The sequence below is a fragment of the Sciurus vulgaris genome (genome assembly GCF_902686455.1).
Source record: "Sciurus vulgaris genome assembly, chromosome: 13".
Taxonomy (NCBI): Eukaryota; Metazoa; Chordata; class Mammalia; order Rodentia; family Sciuridae; genus Sciurus; species Sciurus vulgaris.
Window position 1 is genome coordinate 96,469,447 of NC_136474.1, and position 27,625 is coordinate 96,497,071.

The 27,625-nt window shown below is 33.7% G+C and overlaps 1 protein-coding gene across 8 annotated transcripts in view; it reads left to right on the plus strand.

The window, feature by feature from the left end:
• ZNF407 (zinc finger protein 407) overlaps positions 1-27,625 on the plus strand; it is a 432,266-nt gene that overhangs the window by 130,203 nt on the left and 274,438 nt on the right. Inside the window, exon 3 of one of the 8 annotated variants that reach the window (XM_079109140.1) lies at positions 15,610-15,691. The exons of the other annotated variants lie outside the window; for them this stretch is intronic. Coding sequence (XP_078965266.1) covers positions 15,610-15,691 — 82 coding nt within the window. The remainder of the gene's footprint in view (positions 1-15,609; positions 15,692-27,625) is intronic. 8 annotated transcript variants of the gene reach the window in all.

Here is a 27,625-nt window from a genome sequence, read left to right on the forward strand (position 1 = left end):
GCCCCCTAAATGTTATTTTAAAGGTTTTCTGTTTTTATTGTGTAAAATTTAGAAGGGCTAATGAATTTTAATGTATGCTAAAAAAATCAACATTTATCTGTTTTAGCATTTGGATATAATTCTTTTGATATTATTTGAATGAATATGCTTTATATAAAAATTTAAAGTCTGCTTTTGGTTAAAATTATGCAAGTATTTTCCTGAACCATTAAATACTCTTGGTATATATTTTATGGCAGTGTAACATTCCATATGTTTGAATACTGTTATTAATATGATCATTTCTTAATGCTTCCCATTTTGGCTGTTCATTGTTAATTTTATATATGTGATGGGCACTTTTATGTATACATTAATTGTGCTCCTTTCAAATTACTTTCTTAGAAATAGATTTCTAAAGTAGAAATGTTGGGTTTCATAGTAAATAGTGTTGTTTAAAGTTGTTCTTACATACAACTAAAATACTCTTTAGAAAATTTGACCAATTTAATACTTGTTGAGGGTATGACATTTGCTGCCACTTTCCAACCATGAACATAAGATTTAAATTTTTTTCTTATTTGACTATGGAAATTCTCATACTTTTGATTTATTATTGATCACAAATGTTTTTCAGTTTATTTTGTGTTTACATTTCCCTGTTTTAAGATGATTTATTCATGTTCTGTGCTGGTTATGTTTGCTTGTTTAAAAAACAGCTGTTTAAAAAATATTTCAATGGTAGATGAGACCAAATTTGTTTTCTTTAGTTTTGTTTCTTTTTTTCAATGAGTATTGTCATATTTGTTATATTTTCTTCTAACAATTCAAAGTTTGCTCCACCTGATAAAAAGTAACATAAAAATATAATTTATATATATATATATATATTTTAATACTTGTGTTGACATTGTATTTTCATCCTCCCCTACAGTATTTTTATTTAGGGTTTAAAGAGATCAATTTTCATTATTGTAAAAGGTGCTTTTCACTTTTATGTTTATATATGTATATTCTATAGCTTCATATTTTAGTAGGCAAGTTGTATAATTGAAAAATATTTAAAATTTTCAAGTATTATTCATTAATTTGGTGAAAATATGATTTAATACAGAACTGTCATCTCCTTATTTCGTTACCAGCGACCCTTTTGTGCTGTCTTGTCAGGACAGTTTCGATCCTGGTGTGACACACATGTGGCCGTGCAGCGAGCCTGACTTGAGTGGATTTTGAATTACAAAACAAAGGTCATTAATTCAGTACATGTTTATTTTCTAATTCATAGGGAAATATTCATAAATGCATAAATTTTTAGGTGCCAGATTTGTTGTACTTGATATTGAAATATAACTCCATATTTGCAGAAATATCAGCATGGGTGTTTTGCATAGTCTTTGGCATTTGCAATATTGTAGTCCATTTCATTGAAGGTGAGAAGTTCTAGTTAGGTTCTAAGGCAGCAATTTATGAAGAAAGAGATTGCTGTAGTTTTTACCTCTTTTAATAGGAATCCAGGATCATTTATTAAATTGATTAAAAAATGAGTTAGAATTACTCAGTTCAGCTTTACAGATGTTGATTTTCTGTATGTCCCAAACAGGGGTGCTAAGAATATCAGGATAAATGATATGTGGATTTTGCCCTTCTTAATGGAATGTGAAGGGGACATGTAGATCATGATGAAACGGGGGATAGTGTCAGTGAAGGATTCATATAGGATATTGGAACTGACGTCAGGCTGTAGTGGAGGTGCAAGAGAATGAAAAGAATCACGGAAGGTGTAGTCCCCTTCTTCTGTGGCATCCTTGTGGGGAGACGTGCTTTGTAATTATTCATAGGTTTTTTTCTTTTTTCTTTTTTGTATTTTGAATAGGTTATACATCATCTGCACTAAGTATGAAATGATTTCATGTGATCTCTGGGACAGCATCCTGTAATCTATTACTCTATTTCTATAGCATTGCAGATGTATGTTCAACAAAGGGTCATGAATAAAGTGTGGAAAAGCCCTGTGTTAGTTTATAAACAGCACGGTTTCGCCATCTCTGTTTATTTTCCAAGTAGATTGAAGATTTACCTTTTTCATTTTATTTTAGAAGGGATATGAGAAGAGATAGGCAGCTAGCAAGTCCCACATGGGACAGGTTAGGAACTTCGGATCCATCCTACAGGTGATGAGAGTCACTGGAAGTACTGATGGCAGAAAGGAGATTCAAGGATGGGGTCATGGAAGGGTTCTAAGTAGAGAAGTAGAGTGGATTAGACAGGACTTGTTTTTAAAAAGATAATAAAACTGCTTGTGGTGCGTAGGCTGGACTTGGACAGGAGAACAGTAGGTGGGTGCCAGTTAGGAGACTTTTGCTTCTGTGTATTGGGGAGATAATGAAGGTTTGGAAAGGATAGATATCAGTGGGTGTACAAATAGAATATGGACATAAAGAACATTAAAAGAAACTGCAGGATTTGGCAGTTAATTGGATGTTGGAAATAAAAGCAATGAATTAAAGATAGTCCAAAAGTTCAAAGTGAATAATTGGGAAAATGTTTAGAAAGTTGGGAGTGAAAAAATTAGGATGTCAGGTTTGGGACATGTTATGCATGAAAAGCCACTTTCAGTGGTATGGACCCCAAGATGTTACTCATAATGATGTTCACTGGACTCTGGGTTTTAACCCTGACCCTCTCCATAACTATCCTTACCTGCTGTTTGCTAACCACATTAGAAATTATTATATGCATTCTGAATGTCATCGCAGTCAATGCGACGTGTAGAAGATGATGTACCTGTATTCAGGAAGCTGCCAGACAAATCTCTGAGGACTGAGAAAGGTTGACATCTGAAGGCAGACTTGGTTCTTATTCTCCCAGAGAGGGATGGCAAAACTGCTGGTGTGAAAGCAATCACATGGGAGAACAGGAAAGTCATGGGTAGAGATTGGGATTTTTGTCACATAAAGAGCATGGATTGAAGTTGAGTAGTGGAAATGGGGAGGTTATGAAACAAACATAGAACCAGGAGAGTGCCTGGGAAATTCCAAGGACTGGATAGTAGTCTGCAGTGTCGAATGATGAGTTAAAAACATAAACAAAAATAAACAAAAAATCCCAAGGGCACTCCTAGAGCCTTGCTTTGAGCAGTTTCCAACAAATGTGGACCACTGCTGTGAAATGTTATCCTCTCTGCGGCTTAGAGTGCAGTGCATTCATTGTTCTCCATGTGGATACCAGACAGGCTTGACCTCAGTACAGAAGCTCCCCTACACTGTGGTGCATTGCCAGGCCTCACACCTTCTTCATTCCAGAGTCAGTTCTCTCAGCATTTACTTTAGATATAATTTCTTGCCTCTACTAAAATGAGGAACATCTTACCATAGAGGCAAAGGACATACAAAAGTTTTGTAGTATTTACTGTGAGTTCCTGTTTAGGACATCTACTGATACTTTGAGGAATTACCAGCTCTTGCACTCAGTATCTTTGGGATAGAGGCATATATTAAATAAACCCATTAATGAAATTTCACAGTGATATATGAAAGCCCTATGTACAAAACACCACAGTTTGATTTTTAATCCTTCTGCACTCTTATTACAGTTTAGAGAATTTACTTGTATTCCATATGAGTATAAGCCTAGTAGAAAAATACTTTGTTTAGAAATAGTTTTAAGAGCTATAAAATTTTAAAAAGTGATTCTTGTGTGACAGTTTTCATCAGCAGTATTGGTAATGGTAATTTAATAGTAAAATTTGGTAGATATATATATACACACACACATACATATATATGCATGCATATGCATGCGCGTACACATGCGCACACACACTTGGAAGTTCTGAAAAGCCTCTTAGAAGGTGACATGCTTAGCTAATTAAATGTAACTTCTTCCAGTAAAAGCACTATGTAGTGCTCTAGTGTTCATTGCAGAAGTGCCTCTGAAAAAGTGCAGGCAGGCGCTGTTCTTGATCCTGAAGGTCAGCCAAGGTTAGATATTTTCTCTGACCACAACATCTGCCCTCCCATTCTGTGAAAGGGATTATATTGAAATTGGTTTGGATTTTTGATGTTTGGGAAGCTGTACATGTTACTTATAGTTTGTAATATTCTTAAGTTTTCTGACACTTTTTAATATTCTCTATAGTATCTTCTCTAGTGTGGATGCTTTTTAAAACACAGGTTATAAGTCAAGATTAAAATGCAAGAAATATCCATTATGGGACTGGGGCCATAGCTTGGTGGCAGAGTGCTTGCTTAACATGTGTGAGGCAGTGGGTTCGATCCTTAGCACTGCATAAAAATAAACAACAACAACAACAAAATACAGGCATGCAGTCCATCTACAACTGCAAATAAAATTTTTAAAAAACCTTAAAAAAAAAGAAATACCCATTCTTTTGGAAAATCAGCCTTAGTTATTTAACCTCCTCATATTGATAATTTTGGCTTCCAGTGAACTGGAGTAATGGCACTCACTGTCTTGTATTCTTCTGTTACCCCAAGGTAGCTGCTGCCCTTCACCAGGGCTTTTGTCTCTCTAAATCTACATTCACTTCATTTATGGTCTGGCAGGCTGCTACTTTTAGTTTTTCTATCACTAGAAACTATTTCTTATCCTTGTCCTTTAGTGACATGTTGTTCAGCATTGATTGCATGTTATAGGTTAAGTTTAACCACCAGTCTGGGCTGCTCTGCAGTTAGCTTTGGCAACTTTGACCTTTGGCTAAAATTGTTAGTCAAGAAATGTATTCCTTCTTTCACTGGTCTCCAAAGTGTTTTAGGGTTATAGAAGGAATGATGTATAAGTGTAAAAGTTTTCCCAGTGGCGATAGAATTAGAAGAGAAAGTTTAAATGAGCATTTTGGTTAATTGGTCATCAATATAATTATAAAGAGGACTTAAATTCAAACAACCCACTAAGAATCATGTTTTGAGCTTTGTCTAACAATAGTCTAGGCTTGTTTTCCTGATGAATCTGTGTTAATATTTTTAATTAAAAAAGTATCCTTTACAAAGTCTGCATTCAATGTTCAGACTTAAAATCTTAGTTGAGATAGATGTACCACTTCTCCTTCATTCTCTTCTTCCTTTGCTTCTTTTTCTTTCTGTTCTTTCTCCCTCTCTCCATCTTTTACTCACTCTTTCTTTCCTACTTTATTGTTTCTTTTAATTTTTAATAATGCAGAACTATGTTGCTTTTTTTCCCCTGTCAGTACTGAGATCGAACCCTGGGGCACTTTACCACTGAACCACAACACCCCACCCTTTTTATTTTTTGATTTTGTGACAGAGTCTTGCTAAGTTGCTGAGTCTGACCTCCAATTTGTAATCTCCTACCTCACCCTCTGGAGTCACTGGGATTATAGGCATGTGCTACTGTGTCTGACTTGGGAAGAATATTTTTGAATGATCAATAGAATATATTAGGATGGTCTTATTTTTTCATACCTAGAAGACAGAAACAAATGCTGCTTTTTCTGCACAACGTAAATTCCTAATATCTAATATAAGTGTACAAAGTACTAACCCTTTTTTGAGCATTGATTTAGCAATTCATAAAAAAATAATGGAAATGACTTTTTCCATTTATGTTAGTTTAAGTAGAACCATATAATAATTAAAGTTGACCATAAGGGAATGGGCTATGGGATTGTCATATGTTACCTTAATTGAGGGAGGTGCTGCCTTAAGATGCAATTCAGGGGAGTTATTCATGGAGCTGTACTAGTTGAATTAATCCCTTCTGAATGTCTTTGATCTGATAATTCTGTTGGTTGGCCTGTTCATAAACATTTTAGGTAAATTTATTGTATTTCATCAAAATCAAACAAAATTGTTTACCTGCTTTTAGTAAGTGAACAGAAGCAATTCTATATTCTCATTTCTTGGAGTAAATTTCAAGCCTGTTGAAGTCAAACCCACTTAACAAAATGCAAACACCTTTTCAGTGACTAATTAGGATGAGTAAGGAAGTTAGAAAACTTTCAAGGTCATGTATCTTGGGAAGATAAGTGTACTGAGCACTGCTAATTGGTTTCCGGTTCCTTGTGTTAATCCTGAGCATGTGTATGGAAAGCCTCTGTTTCCTAATGGTCAGAAGTTTATTATACATACTCATGGGAGTAGCGATTCCTGGAGGTATGACTGTCACACTTGGGCATGTTCACTCTCCTCATGTGTTTCATCGTCATGTGTGTGTATGTGAACATGTGTGTTCACTTATTTGCTTATTCATTCATTCGTGATCTGAATGTTTGCCGTACATTTTGAAAGGTAATCAATATTTAAATTTTGAAATCCACCAAATAATTTAATGTTTCATCAACTTAATTTTTTGTGATTTTTTTCATTTAGATGAATGTAAACTTTGTAACAACTCCCAAGTTAAACAAGTTCTACTACACCTTGATTTAAAAACAGCAAATACATGTAGGTTTATGATTTTATTCAACATATTTCTCAGCTTTAAACAAAAATGCTTCATCATTAAATTTTTGATAGCAACTGTTGTCATAGAGTATGTTTTTCTCTGTGATTTTTATGTAAGATACAATATGCAAGGTAACTTAAAAATTACCTACTGTAGTTTTATATTACTGTGTTGTGCACTTCCTTAGCTTACAGAAAAATTGAAATAATTCAATAATTGTAAATTACAATGTGCAATACAATTCTTAAACTCTACTATTAACAAATTGAAACAATTTAGCAATATTAAATCATTGACTACATATTACCATAAACTCAACGTTATTCAGTTTTTTATTGAAACATTTTTTTCTTAAGTAGCCACATCTAATTTCTAAAAACTGTTAATATCAATCCTTTTTTTCCCTGTTTCTAATTAATTGGTTTACAAGAGCTAGTGAAAAAATGTAGGAAATATGGGATGTTGTATTTAGAGTGTTGTTATTTGTATTAAGAAGTAAAAAGTCTAAAAATTGTCTCTTCTCAGTGAGTACCATGTAGTGATCGAGCACCAGAGTCTGGTGATATGTGAATGTCTTTTGTCATCTGTGATCATGTTAATACTCGTGAGGCTGTGCTATTGGAACTGAACTGTGCTGCTTTGCTGCAGGTCAGCTTTCATGGACAATTAGTGTCGTAACAGGACTTTGGTCACAAGTTGTCTTAAGTGTTTACCATACAGGCGTCATTTTGTGGTTGAGCAGTGGTGTTTCCTTATCTTCATCTCTTGTGAAGGATTTCATGTTAGCCTTTTCTTCCAGACAAGGCAAGCAACTGCTGCATGTTCCGTTCCTGGCATCTTGTTTTGTGAGAAGCCTTAGGCCCTTCAAATTTTTCCTTTATTTATTTTCTTATTTGGTTTATCTTGTTCACTGGTGTCTCCTCTCGGTAACTGTCAAAGGCCCACATCAGGTTATTCTTCTGACAATAATGAAAAGAACTATCTTCCTGCTGTGTGATTCTGTGTCAGTATCGACAAGTGTGTGTGTGTTTGATGCTCCATGAGGTGACTGGTTCCAGCGGTACACAGAAGTAAACCAGTCAATCTCCAGTGTCACTCTGCTCACTGCTACTTGAGTGTGCTTTTTACCCTAAATATTGCCATGGAAACAAACACTTCTAAACAAGGTGTTCGCCACACACTGCAAAGTTGTGAAGGTATACCAGTGTACCTCCGTCTTCTAAGATCATCAGGTGATACCTGGAGAAACTTAATGTCATTGTAGTATATTTCAGTTTTGCTTTGTCATTATTTGTCTTTTCCTTTTGGAGAGTCATTTTTATACATGGTTGTAGTCTTTTTAATAAACAACATTATCTTCAGTTTGATAGTGTTTTTGTCCATAGGTCCTTAATCTTGGGTACTTATATATGTTTTTAATTTGACGGGAGACTGCAGTTCATTACCTTTGAGGATATGGAAATAAGCTGCGTGTGCTCACCTGGCATATGAATGTGGTTTTGTGCCTTTGGTTGGTTGTTTTATGTTTACAATATTGGTTTCAATTCCTTTTTTCTTTTTGGAGAGAATAAAGGTACGTGTGTGTGTGTGTTATGTGTTGTTTAATATGCGTTTGTATTGATGTACCCTCTTTTAGGATGTCTTCCAAATTAGATTTCTTTATCATTATCAGACAACAGTTTCACTTTATTAAAGACTCGATTATTTTGATTGAAGGAGATGAGAGTTTGGATATCCTAGGTTGGCATCCACAAACAAGACTGGTGTTTAGTTGTGCTGGTTTTTTTTTTTTTTTTTTGGAGTTCAGGTACGTCAGGGAGATTACTCATGAAAGTGTTTTTATTTTATTTGATAACTTTCAATATACGAGGAGTCAGTTTTCTTTCTAGCGTAGCAATGATACCTTTTTTTCTGTCTGTTATAAATGTATGGATTACATCTGTTAGCTGTTAAATATTTGATGTTTCCAGAAGTGCACTTTGGGCATGTTGTCCTTCCTGTTTTGACTTGGGACAGTGATAGAATATTGTCTTCATTTGTCCTTTACTTTCAGAGAGTCATTTTTATACATGGTTGTAGGCTTTTTAATAAACAACAGTGTCTTTAGTTTGATATGAACAATTTTTTTTTTAAAGCTACTCTCAGCAGGGAAAGATATTTTCCTTTGGTCCTTTGAACAAATTATAAAAACAGTCAAACAGTCATATTTCTGAAAGATACTAAAGACTTTAAAAGATAATCTGATCTTTTTTTTTTTTTTTTTTTTTTTTTTTGTGGTATAACAGCCTTTAAGGTAGCTTTGTTTTGTGTTGTTTTGTTTTCTTGTTCGTGTCCTTACTTTAATTTCCAAAGTTTTATGTTGTGCTGTGTGTAGAAGAGTATTTTCTACCATCTATTGTGTTTTTTGTTCCATGGCTCTTAGCTAATAAAATTAAGATCAGTAAGTGGACCCCATTTTAGTTTGGTAAATATACCAGCTTAAAATGGATATGTGCTAAAGAATGAGATAATTCATTTCATTTGTGAGAACTGTAAGCTGTGATAAATGATTTTCCTTTACAAAATTCCCCATCTCTGAGACAGTATTAGTTTTTACTTTAATTACCGGCTGCCGTAATGTTTCCTATCCATAACTGTCTGCAGAATAGACTGTTTCTGAGCAGAGGGTACGGCCTGTTTACTCAACCGTTGAGAAGAGTGCCCAAGTTCTACCAAGTCTGAACTGCTGCACAGGAGAGTGTCCTTCATTTAAATATTTAAATATTAATGTTTAATTGTATAGGCAGCAAACTTCAATGTCATTTTAAGGATATACAACTTTACCAGAAAGTCTTTGTCCATTAGCAACTTTTAGAGCTTTGTCTTGAATCTTAACATCCTTGGGAGGGGTGCAACCTTGCAGCCATATTGGAAAGTTTGCATGTATTCATCTTTATTTTTTTTTTCCTTTTTTCTCCCACATTTAAAAAATAATAACAGAAAAGCTATTGTCAGGGGTGGCTCTCTCAAAAATGGCTTAGTTGACATTAGCTGAAAATGAGCAGAACGACACTAACTACTAATTGATTACAGTAATTATGCAGTCTTTGGCTAGTTTGTATTGGCAAACTCTATATACTCCTGGAATAAATGTGAACTTGCAGAATGCAAGGAAAAGGTCACTCTCATTTGCATGATAGGCTTCATTAGAATATGCTAAGGACGGGGACCTAGTGTTTTATGACTTCAGGTGATGAATAGCTACCATATTACTCTGCTAGATGAAAGCATGTTTCAGTCACCTCAATTTACATGCTTTTTTAAAATTCCAGGAAATATCCTTTATACCAATAAGAAGCCTACTTTCTGTGTTTTGAAATGAATTACTTTGCATGTTTTGGAGTTTCAAAATATCGATATATTTTAGGTAGAATTATTGTGAAGGGTATTTCCAAAGGTAGGATTAGAATAATGATAAGCATTTTTCTGCCTTAGATCTTCTAGTGTTTTGAATTTTGTTATTCATAAAGGAAAATGGTTTTTTAGTGGTTGAATGAAATATAGGTTAACACATTGGAGTTCTAAGTTTAGATTTTAGCTTACAGTCTTTAGTATGCTACAGACTTATTACCTCCTGGCCTTTATTGAATCTTAGAATGCATTGATTTTCACTTTAAAATAATGTAATTTTATTACTTCATTACTTTTTCCCCTTTACATTTATGCTTAATTAGTACTATTTCTGTACTTTTTTTTTGTATGAAGTATAGGTAAAGGTGTTATGGATGCCTATTTTTACCTAAAACATGCACACATAGGATCACTTTATTAGTTGTTTTGATGACATTTGTTAAGTGCAAAAGTTGTGTGGGGTTATGTAAAAATAAAAGAACAGTTCTCTGCAACCTACCTAAACACATATTTTTAAAGTTAAGAATTATGTTTCCCATTATATAAACGTTCTCATTTATTGTCTGTGATCACATAGTTATGACTCCTATTAGCTGTCATTATCCTTATATTCTCATTATGAGAGAAAAATAGTCTTGGCTCCTAAAAGTATCTTTATGAGAAGTAGCCTCTCCTAATTAGCAGTGACTGTAATCTTTTGGAACACAGGGTTAACGCTTCTTAGATATGTTGCTATTATAAAGTTTCTTCATCTTTGAGAAGCTATTCCTTCTAGAACTATGTTCAGAATTAAAAAGTAGACAGTTTTTTTATCAAGTGTGGTTTTGTAATAAAACTGTACAATGAGCTTGCACAAGCTTTTTAAAATATCATTGCTGCCACTGAATAGATCTATAATTTATTTATTCAAGAATATTGGAGGCATTTTTTATTTATTTGTTTCTGGAGAAGTTTTGTTAAGTGAAATAATGAGCAGAGCTGGTGTTAATCATTTACTGTGCAACTCTAAAGAGTGAAAATTTTGCATATCTTTAGCACTGTTGGGGAAAATAAATTCACTCAATACTAATGGTTTATCTTTATAATTTTTAAAAGTACTATCTTACCCTGGACAAGTATAATATCCTTTTTGCTTTGCTAAAAGCTAAACTGATCAATACATAATTAGAGATGCTATGTACATGAATTTTAAGTAATCATGATTGTTATATGTACAGATGAAAAGTTAATTGGTCTTTGGTCACACTCCAGGTGTCTACCACACTTGTCACATTTATCTTTAGGTATGTGGTTTCAGCAAATAACCTCAGGTGTGTGTGTGTGTGCTTGCCTGCATGTGTTTACAGTCCGTCTGTCTCTTTCTCTTTCTCACACCCACACACATACACATCCTTTTATCATTTTATTTTATTTTTTATTATTATACTATAATTATATACAGTAGTTGGATTTGTTGTTACATATTTTTACATGCACATAATGTACATGTGTCTCTAGGGTATATATTTCGAAACAATCATAATTTTTTTATATATAGTAATCTAATATTGACTTAAATTCTTGGTGGGGATGGTACATAGTTTAAATTTTTAAAAATCCTAGTAAAATTAATTATGAGCATTTATAATATTCTTAATGGAGAATCTTGCTGTATTTTCTTAAATTTGAGAGCATTAAAGAGGTATAAGTCAGTCATTTATTTCAAAATCTCTTTTATACTGAATTTATGACATTTGTTCTATTATCATTAAATTTAGTGAAATTTATGAAGGGAAGAGTTATATAAAGGAGAAACTTGATAATGAATGTAAAACCAGACACTAGTAATAGCCATATTGTTTAACTGTTAAATGTCCTTTTAATAATGTTCATGGTCAACTGATAAGGAGAGTTTAGGCTTTATTTTCCAGTCACTTCTTTATGTACAAGTAGAACAGTATGGAATTCATCCTGTCTGGATGAATACTGGTGTTTCTGAACTCATTTTCAAATGTATCATAGAATCTGTGAAATTTTTAAAGGAGATTTGCAAAGATACAGGGATTTTTCTGAAGTAAAGAAAATATGCTTTTTTTTTTAAACATAAGGAATATACTGTTTAAAATGTTTGTTATCCTGGGTTACTTAGAGGTGTAGCGTAAAAGTTCCCAAATAATTTCCTGGAACTGTTTGCATTAGACTATTAGTATTTTGCTTGAATTTTAAGATACCATCCAGTCTTGGGGTCCTTGGTATATGGTACATGGTTTGTTGTACTGTTTTAGGTTTACTGTGGACCAACTTATAATTATAAGCGATGTTGATTTACTTCAGTGTCTTTTAACAAGGTATTTTGTCCTGGCCCTCGTATCTGAAAGACTTTTGCTGCATTTCAGTGAGTTTAACAGAAAGACAAAGTTTTCCACTATAAAACAGGAATCAATTTTTATATCTATGTTTGAAACTACTTCCTCACTTTTTTTTAGCACCAGTAAGATTTTTTTCTTGCTACAACATGTCAGTTTTCCCTGACTAATATTTCTTATTGTCTAAACAGTTTATCTCCCAAAAGCTATGGTGTTTCATTTATTATTTTTGATATTGTAATTTAGGATATCTCGAAGGAAATGCTTAGGACTTTCACTTTTCTCCTAGTTACTAATGTTTCCTCCCAGGAGGTGAGAATGAGACAGGGAGGAAGGAGAAGGTGACTGAATGTTGGTGTCACTGACACTAGCGCCTGCCTTTGAAGAATGTTCTGGACCTTGGGTTTGCCTTCCTTCTTTTTATTTTTAAGTCTATCTTTTTGTTAACTTGGAGAGTCTGCTTATAATGAGCATTTTCCTTGAAGCTGGGCCTTTCAGTTCCTAGAAGAAAGAACATGATTGTGACAAATGTACTAAACTTAATTTCAAAAATATACTCTGGTGCATAACTCATAATAATAATAAACATCTATATTCATTTAATAATAAATATTTATAGAATAGTTCAATCTTTTTTAGATTTTTTGAATAAAAAAATGCATGCTTATATAAAGAGTAGCAATGAAAAGATACAGAATGCAAAGGCTTAGAGAAACCACTTTTATTTATGTACACTGAACATTGAATTGAAGGAAATTCTCTCCCTACAAAATTATGTATGGTCAGAACCTCAGTGCATTTTTATTATTTTTACATTGTAGCAGATACTTTAAATACATCTTCCATTTATATTATATCATGTCACTATTCTGGATAGCATATTAAATATGTTGTAATAATTTTCTTTGCCATATCAGATAACTGCATAGAGTGTTGTGTGTGTTCTACAAATGTGAATTCACCAACCATGGGTGGAAAATATTTAGAGAAAGATTGCATTTTTGCTGAACATGTGTAGACTTTTGTTCTTGTCATTATTCCCTAGTATACCAACAGGTTCCCCTTGGATATCAGGATTCCCCTGATATCTTTTGGGGTCATCAGTTAGCCCACTTACATTTTTGTATGCGTACATGCATTAAGTCTACCAAATGTAGCTTCCTTTTAGGTGCAGTAAAAGAACTAAAAACACGTTGTGTGAGCCTTTATCTCTCACATGTGCAGGGGAATATAGTGATCAAATTAAGGCAAACACAAGTGCCTCAGCCCAACTGCAGGCCTGGAGTTAAAGGGTAAGAAGCAGACCATTCTTTGGCTTAGGGAAATGGACCCAGGACTACCCCTTATTTTGACCTTTTCACTTATGTAGTCCGTAATGGTGTTCTGCCTAGAGGTCACTAGTTACAAGAATGAGACCCAGAGGTACCATTATCCCCTAGCATTACTCCAACTTCTGAACACATGAGTTCTGTTTTGGCTTCTACACTGCAGATGAGATTGTTGCTGGAATTCCCAAATGAGCTTTGTACCTGTTGTCACTGTCACTTTTGGAAACTTAGCTGACAATGAGTGTTTTTTTGTTTGTTTGTTTGTTTTTGCACCATACTAGGGACTGAATTCAAGGCCTCATACATGTTAGGCAAGGACTCTAGCACTGAGCTACATTCCCAGCCCTTTTTATTTTAAATCTTTTTAGTTTCCAGGGCTGGCCTCAGACTTACATCTTCCTTCCTCAGCTTTTGGAATAGCTGTGCATCATCCACCCCCAGTGGAACCAGTCTTTTGTCGCACTACAGTGACTGTCAGGCACCTCCCAGCATCAGAAGTTTGAGATCATCACAGTCAAATGATTAAAAAAGAGTGACTGTGATACATTATAGAAGCCAGTCAACAGTTTGTAAAATTAAGGCAGTAAACCAAATGAGGAAAAAATTACACACACACACACACACACACACACACGCCCACTCCTCAGTGTAATTCTGTGAGCTTATGTTTACACTTGATGTAAATGAATGTGTATATATGAGTTATATATACATAAATTTGACATATATATATGCAGTCACACACATACACAAGAAACATACAGATGTATACACATAATTTGAATGGCCATATATTTATCTGTAAACTGTGGAATATAGTCTAAAACAGTGATTTTTTAATCTTTTGTAGATTGGCTGTAACCTAAATGATTGTGTTACAAACTGTCTGAATAAGAATGATGAAAGGATAGTCAACTATGTTAAATCTAGAGTCAGGTTAGCCAAAGAGAAGCAAGAATTTTCAAATTACTTACAAGATAGTGTTGTGTAGTATAGAGATGGAATCCCTATCTGATTCATTCTCTCTCTCTCTCTGTCTCTCTGTGTCTCTCTCCTTCTCTCCCCCCTTCCCTCCCATGCCCTCCCTCACTACATACACACACGCTCCCCCTCCATGTCTGATATGTAAATCTCAAATGATAGTAAATTCTCTTGGTTGTCAAATATATATACCTAGAACTTTGCAATCATAAAGGATACCCCCCAGTCTGGAAACAGCCCCTCTAATAACTATGATAAAGGAGAATCACTGTTTAAGAATCTGTTAACCCACTGTGGGTGGTACCTGGAGTTCGTCATTCTCTTTGAATGAGCTGTCTGGCTGGGTTTTTATAATTATCTGTTACTACAGGATTGGAAGTGAAAACCCGGAATGAGGTTAAATTTACAAAGGAAAAAAGCACAGTAGTTATTGCCTAGAATTCTATACCAAATGAGAAAGATGAGATAGTAGTTAGAACAAATCCTGAGGGAGTTTTTTAATGTTAAATTACTTTGTGGGACCCTTTTTTATGTATTAATATCTATAGTTTCGTTCAACTGTGGTAATCCCAGCTCTGCTTCTTATTGTTCATCCTTCCTACTCTTTATAGTAGTTTTATCGGAGAAGAATATTGAAAGACTTAAAGAGAAATGAAAACGGTCTGAGAGAATACGTTTTCATGAAGGAGCTATTACAGGAGGGAATCCTAACTTTTCCCCTTAAGTGTACTATTTAAGAGGACATATAGTTTTAGATATAAAAAGACAATGCCTTGCAGAAATTAACAGTCTGAAAGAACTGTGAAATGCTTGTCTGTCTTAAAAGTAAAGTGAAAAATAATTTTAAAGAGAGAAGACACCAATATCCTAATGAGGTTGGAACATGAAATGACTGACTTTGACTGCTTTTTTTTTTTTTTTTTTCTGTAATACTTGCAGTTTCATTTGGTTGAAACTTTTTCAGAAATGGTCTGAATTGTACTTTGTTCTCTTTTGAATTTTGTTAAGTAAGCTTTGAGGTCTTTTAAAAGTAAAATCAAAACTCAATAATTATAGTCATTATATTGAAACAAAATTTTGAAGACTAGGTTATATTCCTTTAGGAAGAGTGATAGGCTAGTTTTAAAATAACTTACCACCTTTTGTGTTTTGCTTACATGTAGACTGTATCTACAGTAGTCCACAATGTTCATCTGCTCAAAGTTTTCTACTGAAGTACCTCAGAACAAAGAATCCTCCTTCCTGGTTAGTCCCCTTGTTTATTTCTTAAGTGCTGTGATTTGCATAAAAAGTAATTGTGCTTATTCAATACATAGTATTGAATTCAATTTATAGCCTGTTAATGTCTGAAGTTAGAATAATTGTAGGTATGGGGCCAGTTAGGGCACTTTAAAAATAGTTTCATAAATAGATGAGGAAGCCATTAAATAACCCAACAAGAAGGGAGGATGGATAGATTGCAGGGGTGTTAAGAGAGAGAACATGATCTTTGAAAGATGCAAGGGTGATGCTTGTTGAGTAGTGGAGGTTGACTAAGTTGCGTGGTGCTCTATCAGGGAGAAGACTTGGGAGAAACAGCAAATTATAGGAACTAGGAATGCAGTGTGAGAGAGAAGATGGCATATTTAATTTTTTTTTTTGTGCTCAATTTAAAGTGAGCTTAGGTAGCTTAGTCAAAACTAATTATTGTTCTTTATGTTCCTGATGATTGCCATTCTAATTGTCAAGGATGTGGGGGGGGGGGTAAACTTATTTATTGTTGGTGGGACTGTGAATTAGTCCAGTCACTTTGGAAAGCAGTATGGAGATTCCTCAAAAGACCAGGAATGGAGCCCCAGCTTGACCCAGCTATCTCAATCCTTGATATTTATCCAAAAGAACTAAAATGAGCATACCACAGTGATACATGCATACCAATGTTTATAACAGCACAATTCCCCGATAGCAAGGTAGGAAACCAGCCTAGGTGTCCATAAGCAGAAGGATGAAAAAAGAAAATCTAGTACATGGGTAGAATGGAGTTTTTTCAGCCATAAAGAGGAATGAAATTATGTCACTTGCTAGTCAGTGGATGTAACTGGAGAATATCATGCTAAGTGAAATAAGCTGGACTCAGTCAAGAGTCAGATATTTCCCTTATTTGTAAGCTAGAGAGGGAGAGCTGTGAGGAAAGGAATAAAAATTCATGAAAATAGAAGGGAAGTCAGTAGAGTAGAGGAAGGGGCTAGGGAGGGAAGAAGGTGGGGAGGGCAAGCAGAAACTCTGTGTAATGAAACCCACCAAACTATGCTGTGTCCATGTGTGAATATTTCAAATATTCACACATATAATGATAATGATGATGATGATAATATAATAATAGAGATACATTTAGAATAGAACAAGTGAATCAGGAGGAAAAAAGGAAGAAAAAGGAAGGGAAATAGGAATGAGATTGATCAGATTATGTGCTTTCATGAATATGGCATAATGAATCCCACTCAGGTACCATTGTAATATGCCCATAGAAAAGGGAAAAAAATGAAACAAATCCCCCCAAATATATTTAAAATATGACAGCATCATTTGTTTTCTCTTTGATGCTCACCGAGAAAGAAAATGAATGTTGTATGTCATGATTTATCCTATCTTGTCAAATGCGTGTGTGTACACAAGGCCTCTAAATTCTTGTTCTTTGCATTTGTTCTTCTTTAGTTGTAAAATAATACAATAATGTCTAAATGTCACATTTGTAAAACAGAAGATTCTCTGTTCCATAACTCAGAAAAGTACCATTGTAAAGTTGTAATTTGAAGTATATAATATTCCTTTTTGGAATAAAATAGTGAAAAAATCCCAATGAGTTTCCTTTCTTAAGATCTGTGAAGTTCCCTAATTGGTATTCATACAGGTATTTTTAAAGAAAAACAAATAATGTTGTGAAAGAAATTTTACTATATCACTTCTGCCTTTATTTGGAACACTTTGCTTTTTTAGATGTTTATATATCATGTCTATTATCTCTAAAATAGATGTATTATGATTTATTACATGCTTTCTGCTTTTAGGATAGACATGTTTTCATATTTTTACATTTTTGAAATTATGATGTTTTTCAGTTAATTGGTGATTGATTTAATGGTCTCTCAACATTTGGAAAGCTGTTACTTCATTTGGGTATCAAAATTCATAATCTCTCTGAATCAAGTAAATCCTACATATTGAATTATGGTACATTATAGAAGATATTTATTGTTTTTCAGGCATCTTTGATTAGCAATCTCATTATTGGGTTTAGCTTTTCCCTCTGACTAGAAATACAGATTTTTCATAGCCTTCAGGTTGTCAATCAACTCTGACTTTTTATCACTCCAAAAATGTTTTCTTTGTCAGCTACTTAGTGAAATGATCCCTGTTTGTTAGGTTCTGACTCCCCTGTTAAGCTGGGTGTCTCCACAGGTTTTGGATATTTTCCTTGGTCTTTATTTCCATTGCTAGCACCATGAAGTGGCATACACTGCAGGGTGATTATGATAGTCGAAAGAATCAGTTTTTCTATTTATTTGTTTGTTTGTTTGTTTGTTTGTTTGTTTGTTTGTTTGTTTCGCCCTGGGTACTTGGAAGTGCACCCAGCGGTGCTGTACCACTGAGCCACACCCTCGACCCTTTTACATTTCTTACTTTGAGACAGGTTCCTCCTACATTGTTGAGAGCAGCCTTGAACCTGTGGTCCTCTAGCTTCTGGGATCACAGGAGTGTCCCACCATGCTGTGTAGAAGTGACTGTTCTCTGTGATGGCCTGAGGTTTCTGTGTTCTCAATTAGACATGGGATGCCGTTTTTAAAAAACACCACGAGAATGTGGGCGGGATATTCAAGAATAACTTACTTGCTTTTATGTATTACATTTTCCAGATTATTTCAACTAGGACCGTTCATTGTAGAACATTTAGAAATCATAGAAAAACATAAATAATAACTCAAGCATAATCTTATTGTCCATTGATAAACTACAGTGAACTTTCTGTTTTTTTATGTATAGAATTTATGTGTTTCCTTTACATTTGTATGTGGCATAAAGTTGAAATGTTATTTTTTCCAAAATGTTCTAGTGTTTCTCCTTAGTCCTTTTTAAGTGTAATATAGTATGTGTGTGTGTTTATTTATAAATATACTTATGTTTATTCATATATTTATAAATATATAATTTTATATTTTATACATTTAATGAATATATTATATATATTTATTCATATGTCTATAAACATATTGTGTGTTTTTAAACTTGACTTTACTTTTGTTATCTGAGTAACAGGTTCAAATCAAGGTCTAACTGAATCTGTGTTGTAAGAATATATGTTAATATTTGGCACAGTTTTTCTTTTACCAAATCTACTTTACAAATATCAAACATATCATGTATTTACTAACATTTTTCTGACTACATAGCCCAAAGGAAAATAACTATACTATCTCTTGCAGAGAAATGTAATAATAATAATTTTTTAAAATATCTTTTTTGTTGTAGATGGACATAATACCTTTATTTTATTTATTTATTTTTATTTGGTGCTGAGGATTGAACCCAGTGCCTCACACATGCTAAACAAGTGCTCTACCACTGAGCTACAACCTCAGCCCCAATAATAATTCTTCTAACTACTTCTACAATTATGCAAGTATGTCTAAGTTGGTTGAAATTAACTTCTTTTTTATTCATTGATTGATCGCAGATTTTTAAATTTGTTTTTTATACTGCATAGTGCCAAATGAAGAGTAAGGGTTAATTTTTATCTTTTAATGATTCTCATTTTCTTTGTATCTATTACATCTAACTTAAAAATGAAAACAAAAGTGAAATACCCTGACTACCCAGTGTTGTCTTAGCTAATTTCCTGTGGTAACTAGTTAGGTTTTGAAGCCTACCACAGGATAAGGCTATATTTCGACAAATATTATGCAGGTGTGTTATTATTACTGTATTAAGGTTACAGTATTGGAAATTTAAATAATGGCTTTCTCCGTTTGAAAGCAGATAATGGATTTACAAAAATGTTGTTTTTTTATGGACATACTTTTTTAAATTTTGGTTTTGTACTCAAATAGAGTTTAATGAAAAATTACAGTATGTGGAATTGGATTTTATTCCCCTTTTTGTTGATGGATTTGTAAGTATTGATGAATTGGTACACCATTTCTTTTACCCACGTTCCCTGGAAAAACATCAGCTGTTCCTCCCTTCTAGCCTTCGATCATCTTCCTGTGGGTCTTATGTTGGGATGTGATTCATGGTGGTGAAGTTCAGTTCTCCCAGTCCAAGAGCATACTGGGTATACTTGCTGAACTCGCAGTGGGCCTTTTCACTGTATTCAGTTCTGTTTTGAGAGTGGGAGGAAGTGGCTATCTATGAAAGTATCAAATGGATTTCTAGATAAAAAGTCTTTAAGTAAGTTTAGTTATTGGTGTTACCCATTGTGTGTGAATATATTGTTAACTTTTGAGTAAAGCTAACAGATTTAGTATTCTTTCATTTAGAGTTAGGGGAGAAGAAAGGAATATGGACAGCATCAAACAACTTGGAAGTTGATAGGTTATGTCACAAGTTTTACTACAAAATAAACTTTTAAAAATGGGAAGGTCTTTTTCCCCCCAAGAATCACAAAACATTGGAAACAACCCATGTCCATTGACTACTACAATTTGATACCATTTTTGAAATCCTCAAAAATAAGCCAAAAGCAATACATTACTAAAGGATACATACATATGTGCCAAAATTGTAAAATAACGTAGGTGAATAATGTCGTTATTCAGCATGTGCTTATTTCTCAGATTTGGTCATGTTGTGAGGTGGGGAGGCACACAGAAAACTGTATAGTACACTTCAGACTCACCTGTTCTCTGTTTGGTATCAAATATCATGTATCCAATACATTCTTAAAAACCAGTTTTTAAGAAGCAACAATACTTGGCTACCTTGTGGAGAATCATAAATGTATACCTATGAGGTAAATGAAAAAAATGACCCTAACATCGTATGAATAACTATTTATCCATCTTTTTGGATATTTATATATTATTTAGATGGAGTTACTTAAATGATGTTGCGGAAATTAAGCTATTACATGGAAGATTGGACATAAAAGAATGAAAATTAATTTCTTCATAGGCTAGTAAATCTCACAAGATAATTGTGAAGATCAGATATAAGCAAGAATTTGAACAGAATACCTGTAAATCTTAAATGTTGTTATGATATAAGATAACTTTATTTTTCCTATTCTTGTATTATTTCCAAAATATAATCAATTGATATTGGGACCACAGAATTGCTGCTTTGCTTGAATCCATCTTCTTGCCTTTGCATATGCAATTGATTTTAGTAACTGAACTCATGTATTTGTTTTGTTAGTTATTTTGACATGCTTTCCCTGTGCAGGGGTGTATGAGGAATATCAGTGGTGTGTAAGTAAGCATCCAGTTTAGATGAGGAGATGGCCAGAGTGGAAATTGGCTTGTGTTTTGTCAGTCTGTGTGTTTGCCTTAGCATGGCACTCTCGTCTCTGCCCATTCTGGTTGAAGGATCTTCAAGCTCTTGCTAACTGCATGCTTCTACCAGCAGCCTGAGTTTTAGTGTGTATTTCTTTTTTATCACTCCAACTGAGATTTTCTTGCTTACATCTCTTTCTAGATCTTTTCATTCATGAAATTTTATAGTTATTTCCCTCCGTTCTCTTTCCCTTTCAGCTTTTTACCTTCTTAAGCAGAAAACAGCACCATGATTCACAAGGGACAGCTTGCATTCAGTAATTGTTGAAGGGAGGTAGATAGTGTTCATAATACCAAATAAATTCACTGTAATATATGGACAATTGGCCTAAGAAAAGGAGACAATGTGAAAAGTGGTAAATTACCTCTTCATATTGACTTGGCTTGATTGATAAGGAGTTAAGTTTTATTAAATACCAGGTGAGTGCTTTTCCTGGTTTTTTTTGTTTGTTTGTTTTTTTACATTAGGTCCCACAGACTATAAGTTTGATGTTATTAATTTGGTGAACAAAAATATCTAAGCTCAACAGTTTTCAGAAAATTTTATTCTGCTTTACATAGGAGACATGAGTATATGTGTGTGTGTCTTATTCATAATTAGTTTAGTTCTAAATGTAATTACAGTATGAATACACACAGAATTTCCTCTCGTTCATCTTTTGATTATTACCATTTAAAAGATTATCTAGTTGAATTAAAAATGATATATGGAAATGAGTTATTTTCAATTTGAAAATCAAAGATTTTTTGAAGTTAATACTTATGTATTCATAGAAGCTATTCAAAAATACTTCTGAATGTTTTGTATGTCTTAAAAAAAACTCAGTTTGATAAATAGCATGAAGTCTTTTTTTTTTTTTTTTTTTTTTTTCCGAATAACAACACTTTGCATTTGGTAATACAGATTTAGAACAACCACTGGTTTTAGTACTGTTTGGCTAAAGTTTAACACAAGCTCCATGCTCAACAACATTAATAAAGCTCACTCCATCATATCCCTTAACCAGAATTTCAATATTTTGATTATTAATGATGAGTGGACATTTCATACTAGAACTGAGAAATCTATAACATGTATATGTTTGGATAAGCAAGTGCCATAAGCCACTCCATATATTTATACATACATATATATTTTGGGTACCATTTTTAAATGAACCTATGTGAAATTTAATGGTTTCTAACATTGCAGAATTTGTCAAAAATTCACCAGCTCTAACTCTACAAAATGACTCCTGAACTGTTCTGTTTTTTAGGCTTAATAATAACTTTTAGGCATTAGACAATTAAAATGCTACTTGGCAATTTTTGAACGTTTAAACATACTCTCTGTTAGTGTGGAAATACGTTAATCTTTTAATTCTTTGAAGAGTTTCTTCTAGGTTACATTTTTGTGATAGGCATGACTCAACATTTTTGTATGATAGAAATTGTTTCATAATTTTTACACAGCAAATTCAAAGAGTTGGCCAATTTTTGTGTGTGTATGTGTTGCCACCACTTTTAAATCATCTTATTTTTACCTCCTGTGTAACAAGCAGTCAAATTACTGACCACTTGTGATGTACATTAGACTAGCAATAATCAGAGAAAGCTTCTGAAGGGTTTTGCTATCTGAACTATTATCTGAACAGCCTTTCTCCTATCAGCATCACATAATACAGGTTTAATTCAAAGTTAAATGATATGCCATTGCTTAATGTAGCCATTAAAAACAACTTACAAAGTTTTAACTTAAAATAGTGTATTAATACATACAAGATTTTGATTCTGCTTCAGTGTTACCCTGTTTGACTTGAAAAGCTAGAGGAAAAATTTCTTTCTGACTTCAATGAAAAGAACCTTAATTTTATGGCAGCAATCATGAACAGTACATTAGGTTTTCTATAACAACATGTACCATTAAAATACTTCATTATGGCAGTATCCTATGATCTTTACATCATAGTGAGGAAGAAAGAACATTATTAAGAAAGAGATTTTCTGTGGCATTTTTACCTGTTGTGGGCCCTGTCGTACAGTGACTTCTAGACTGGCTGACAGACGCTGGCAGCCATAGTGTCACTGTGTGTCACCACCTTGTGTAACTGAAAGCACTCCCTAAAGCCAGTCTGTGTTGTGGAGTCCTAGATGAGGTCTTCATGGGTGCTGACCATAAAAAGTTCATCAAAGTAATGAGGCGAGGAGAGAGCTTGGTGCTCATGGGCAGAGCACAGCACCAAAGAGTGTGAACTGGTTCCAGCTGTGACAATAAAACAGCAGGTGGCTGCTGTCATTAGGGGTGGCAGATGAGGCAGGGGACTCACATTCAGCCCACAAAACTCTCATTTGTTAGCCATCGCCACTGTACCATGCAAAATAGCTTCCATCTCAGTCAATTTTACTTTGCAAAATATTATACATAGCCACAGAATATCAGCGCTCGGAGTGTACAGGGCTCCCTGCCTGTCTTCAGGCCTGGCCTCCCTCTCCTTCCCTCTCCTCTGTGCTTCCCTAGTTGTCTTCACCTGTACCTTCCTTTCCCTTTCTTTAGTCACACTTGTTTTTGTTTGTTTTTTGGTTTTTAGTTGTTTTGGTTTTGTAAGAGAGTCCTAATTTATCAACTCATGCTGAGTGCAGCCTGATAGTCCAGTACGGTATTGGAATTTTAAAAACATATTTCCTTTTTTTGTCCCAGTACTGCAGTTGTTACTTGGTATTATAGGCATTTGACTGTATCAGTGGATTGTGAACCTTCATTTTAGAATTTATTATTCTTGTCATCCCCTATGAAGAATTTAGAACTATAGTGAAAGAAATTGAGGAAACAAAGCAGAGGTGTCTGAAAAATTTTTGTGAATTGATTGAAGTACTATAAACCACAGATTTCAGAATTTATTGTCTTCTAAATAGCTTCAGTCTTGAAGTAAAGCACCATTTAAATAAGAGGAGGATCTCTGCCATTTTAGAATACCATTAGGGTTCTAAGTACAATAGTAGGCCACATTTTAATATCTTATTTGGGAAGTAAAACACCAAATAATAGAAACCATTATTTTCATTTCAGTGTAGTAAGAAGAGGAAATTAAAGAAGTATGAGAATAAGTAACTGGAGAAACAAAGCATCTTATTGCCGACTGTAAAAATTAGATGGTGTGAAATTCTTTTGCAAACTTGTAAAACAATAGAGAGGCAGGCCTAAATTCATTGAGCAAAGTGAAGTATTGTAAATATAGTCTACTCTGTGCTAATTGAGAGAAGAAATACTACAGGTAGGTAAATCTTTGAATGTTACAGGCCACTTATTTTGTAGAATGTTTTCCATGATACCTGTATTTAATAGTTGGAAGAGATCTTTAAGTTTTTCTGTTTGTTTTGGCTTATATCAATGTATATACATGGATTCTGTATTTATAATTCATTCCCACGATGAATATTTTTGATTTTCAGATTTCTCCAGGTTGGTCAATGCGAATTCCTTTTGCCCTCTGTGTTCTTTTGATACAGTTCTATCATTTTGTGAGCATTTCCTTATTCTAATCCCACATCATAGCTTTTTCCTTAGATCCTTCTAATGGAGAATTGTACTTATAAGTCAAGATCTGGGTACTAGGCGACCTCATTGAATTTGAAGTTTCCTTTCAGCAAACAGATAAACGTCTTTGCTGTGCCATTTTCTGTTCCTACCAGCAATGTATGTGTTCAAATTTCTCTAACCTGCATCCACAGTTGTTATCATCTCTTCAGTTATAGCCAAGCTAATGAGTTTGAGATCTCATTGAGGTTTTGACTTGATTTTCCTTGAAGATTAATGGTTTTCAGCAACTTTTATGTGCTTATTATCTGTTTTTAATGACTTCTATGGGAAAATGTATATTCAGATCTTTTTGCCTGTTTTTGATTTCAGCTGTCTTTTTATTGTTGAGTTTGGACTTCCTTATTCTGCTGAAAGGCAGGCCCTTTTACCACATCTATGATTTGTGTTCATTCTACTCTTTCCCTTGACCCTTTATTTACTTTGACACACACACTTTTTGGTTTTGAAGAAGTCCCAATTTATCTTTTTTCCTTTTTGCTTCTTATTCTTTTGTTGTTATGTATACGAACCATTCCCTAATCTAAGATCCTAAATATTTGTTCTTTTCCCTCCAAGAATTTTTGTAGTTTTACCTCTTATTAGGTCTTTGAGCCAGTTTGGATTTCGTTTTGCATACATTTCAGAAACCAAATAGACCATAACACAATAATACTAGGTGATTTTAACACACCTCTCTCACCACTGGACAGATCTTCCAAACAAAAATTGAACAAAGAAACCATAGATCTCAATAACACAATCAATAATTTAGACTTAACGGACATTTATAGAATATGCCATCCAACCAAGGGCGAATATACTTTCTTCTCAGCAGCACATGGATCCTTCTCTAAAATAGACCATATATTATGACACAAAGCTAATGTTAGCAAATACAAGAAGATAGAGATACTGCCTTGTATTCTATCAGATCATAATGGATTGAAGTTAGAAATAAATGAAAGAGTAAAAAACAGAAACTATTCCAACACCTGGAGATTAAACAATATGCTGTTATATGATGAATGGATAACAGAAGATATTAGGAAGGAAATTAAAACATTCTTAGAGGTAAATGAGAACAAAGAAGCATCATATCAAAATCTCTAGGACACTATGAAAGCAGTACTTAGAGGGAAATTTATTTCATGGAGCGCATTCAATAAAAGAAGTAAAACTCAACAAATAAACGACCTAACACTACAGTTCAAAGCCCTAGAAAAAGAAGAACAGACCAGCACCAAAAGTAGTGGGAGACAGGAAATCGTTAAACTCAGAGCTGAAATCAACGAAATTGAAACAAAAGAAACAATACAAAAAATTGACAAAATAAATAGTTGGTTCTTTGAAAAAATAAACAAAATTGATAGACCTTTAGCCACACTAACAAAGAGAAGACGAGAGAAAACCCAAATCACTAAAATTCAGATCCATCATTTTATTTTGTGGATATCTAACTGTCCCAGTACCAGTTGTTGAACAATGAATTGACCATAAATGTGCAGCTTATTTATCCACTATCAATTCAGTTCCATTAACATGTACTTCTTTCTGTTGTTTTTGTTGTGGTGCTGGGGATTTAACCCAGGGCCTTGTGCATCTATGGCAAGCACTCTACCAACAGAGCTACATCCCCAGCCCTATACTTCTGTTTTGATGTTAGTACCATGTATCTTGTTTATTGAAACTTTGTAGTAGTTGAGAAATGGGAGTTTTCCAACTTTATTCTTTTTCAAGACTATTCTTTCTTGGCTATTCTTAATTCTTGCATTTACATATGGATTTTTAGTATCACCTTACTAGTTTTGTCAAAGGGGTAGACTGGAATTTAGATAGGGGTTGCACCAAATGTTCTTAACTGTATTGTGTTCTGATCATAAACTCGGAATTCCTGGCCTTTCTTTGAGTTTCTTTTACAGATGTTTTGCAGTTTTCTGAGTATGTCTTCACATATTTTTTTAAAGGTTATTCTAAATATGTAACTTATCTTTATAATTGCATTTTTGAGTCCTCATTGTAAGTACACAGCAATATATTTGATTTATCCTTTATCATCACTAAGTTTTTCGAATTGTTTCTTAATGTGAGTAGTTTATTTTTGTGTGTGGGTATTCCTTAGGATACTTCTGTATACAAATTTGTATCATCTGTGAAGTTATTTATACATGTTTCTTTCCAATCTAATTTTTTTTTTTTTTTTTTTTTTTTGAGTTTAGTGACTGGCTAGAAGATCTAGTACAGTGTTGAATTAGAAATCTTAGGAGCTTATGTTGTGCCTTATTACTGATGTCCTGCACTATTAACTATAATATTTGGTGTTGGTGACCTTTAGTAGGTTGGAGAAGTTCCCTTAAAACATTATTTTTGCGTGCCTGAAAGGATGTTGAATAGTAGGAAGTTTGTTTTCTGCATTAATTGACATGGTAAGATGGTGTTGTCATTTTTTTCAAGTATAGTACATATTCATTTTTGTATGTCAAACTCAATTTGCATTCTTAGAATAAATCTCTTTTGTCGTATGTAATAGTTTTCAAATGTTGCTCATTTGATTTCTTATTTTGTTGAAGATTATTGTGTTTATTATAAGGGATTTTTGTCCTCATCTATTTAATTTTGTTATTTTCATATCAGAATAATACTGCCCTCATTGAATTGGGAAGTGTTTCCTCTTAACGTTTTGGTGGCATATGGAGGATTGGTGTAGATCCTTTTTTAAATGTGTGGTACAGTGGACTGGTGAAGCAATCTGAGCCTGAGCACTTTTTCCTGGAGAGGTTTTTGATTACTGATTCAGTCTTCACTGTGTATGGGTTTATTCAACATATTCAGTTTCTTCATCAGTCATTTTCAGTTTTTTTCTTTGCAGAAATGTATCCATTTTCTCCAATTTACCTAATTTATTGTAACAAAAATATCTACAGTTTTTTGTAAGTCCTGTTTTTTTTCCCTGAAGTCAATAGAAACCTCTTTTCATTCCACTAATTATTTTAGTTGCTGCCATCTTCTCATCCTTTGTATCTTGATGTGCCTAGTCAACAGTTTGCTCCGTTTGATGATATTGTCAAAAAACCAATTTTGGTTTGTTGACATTGTTTA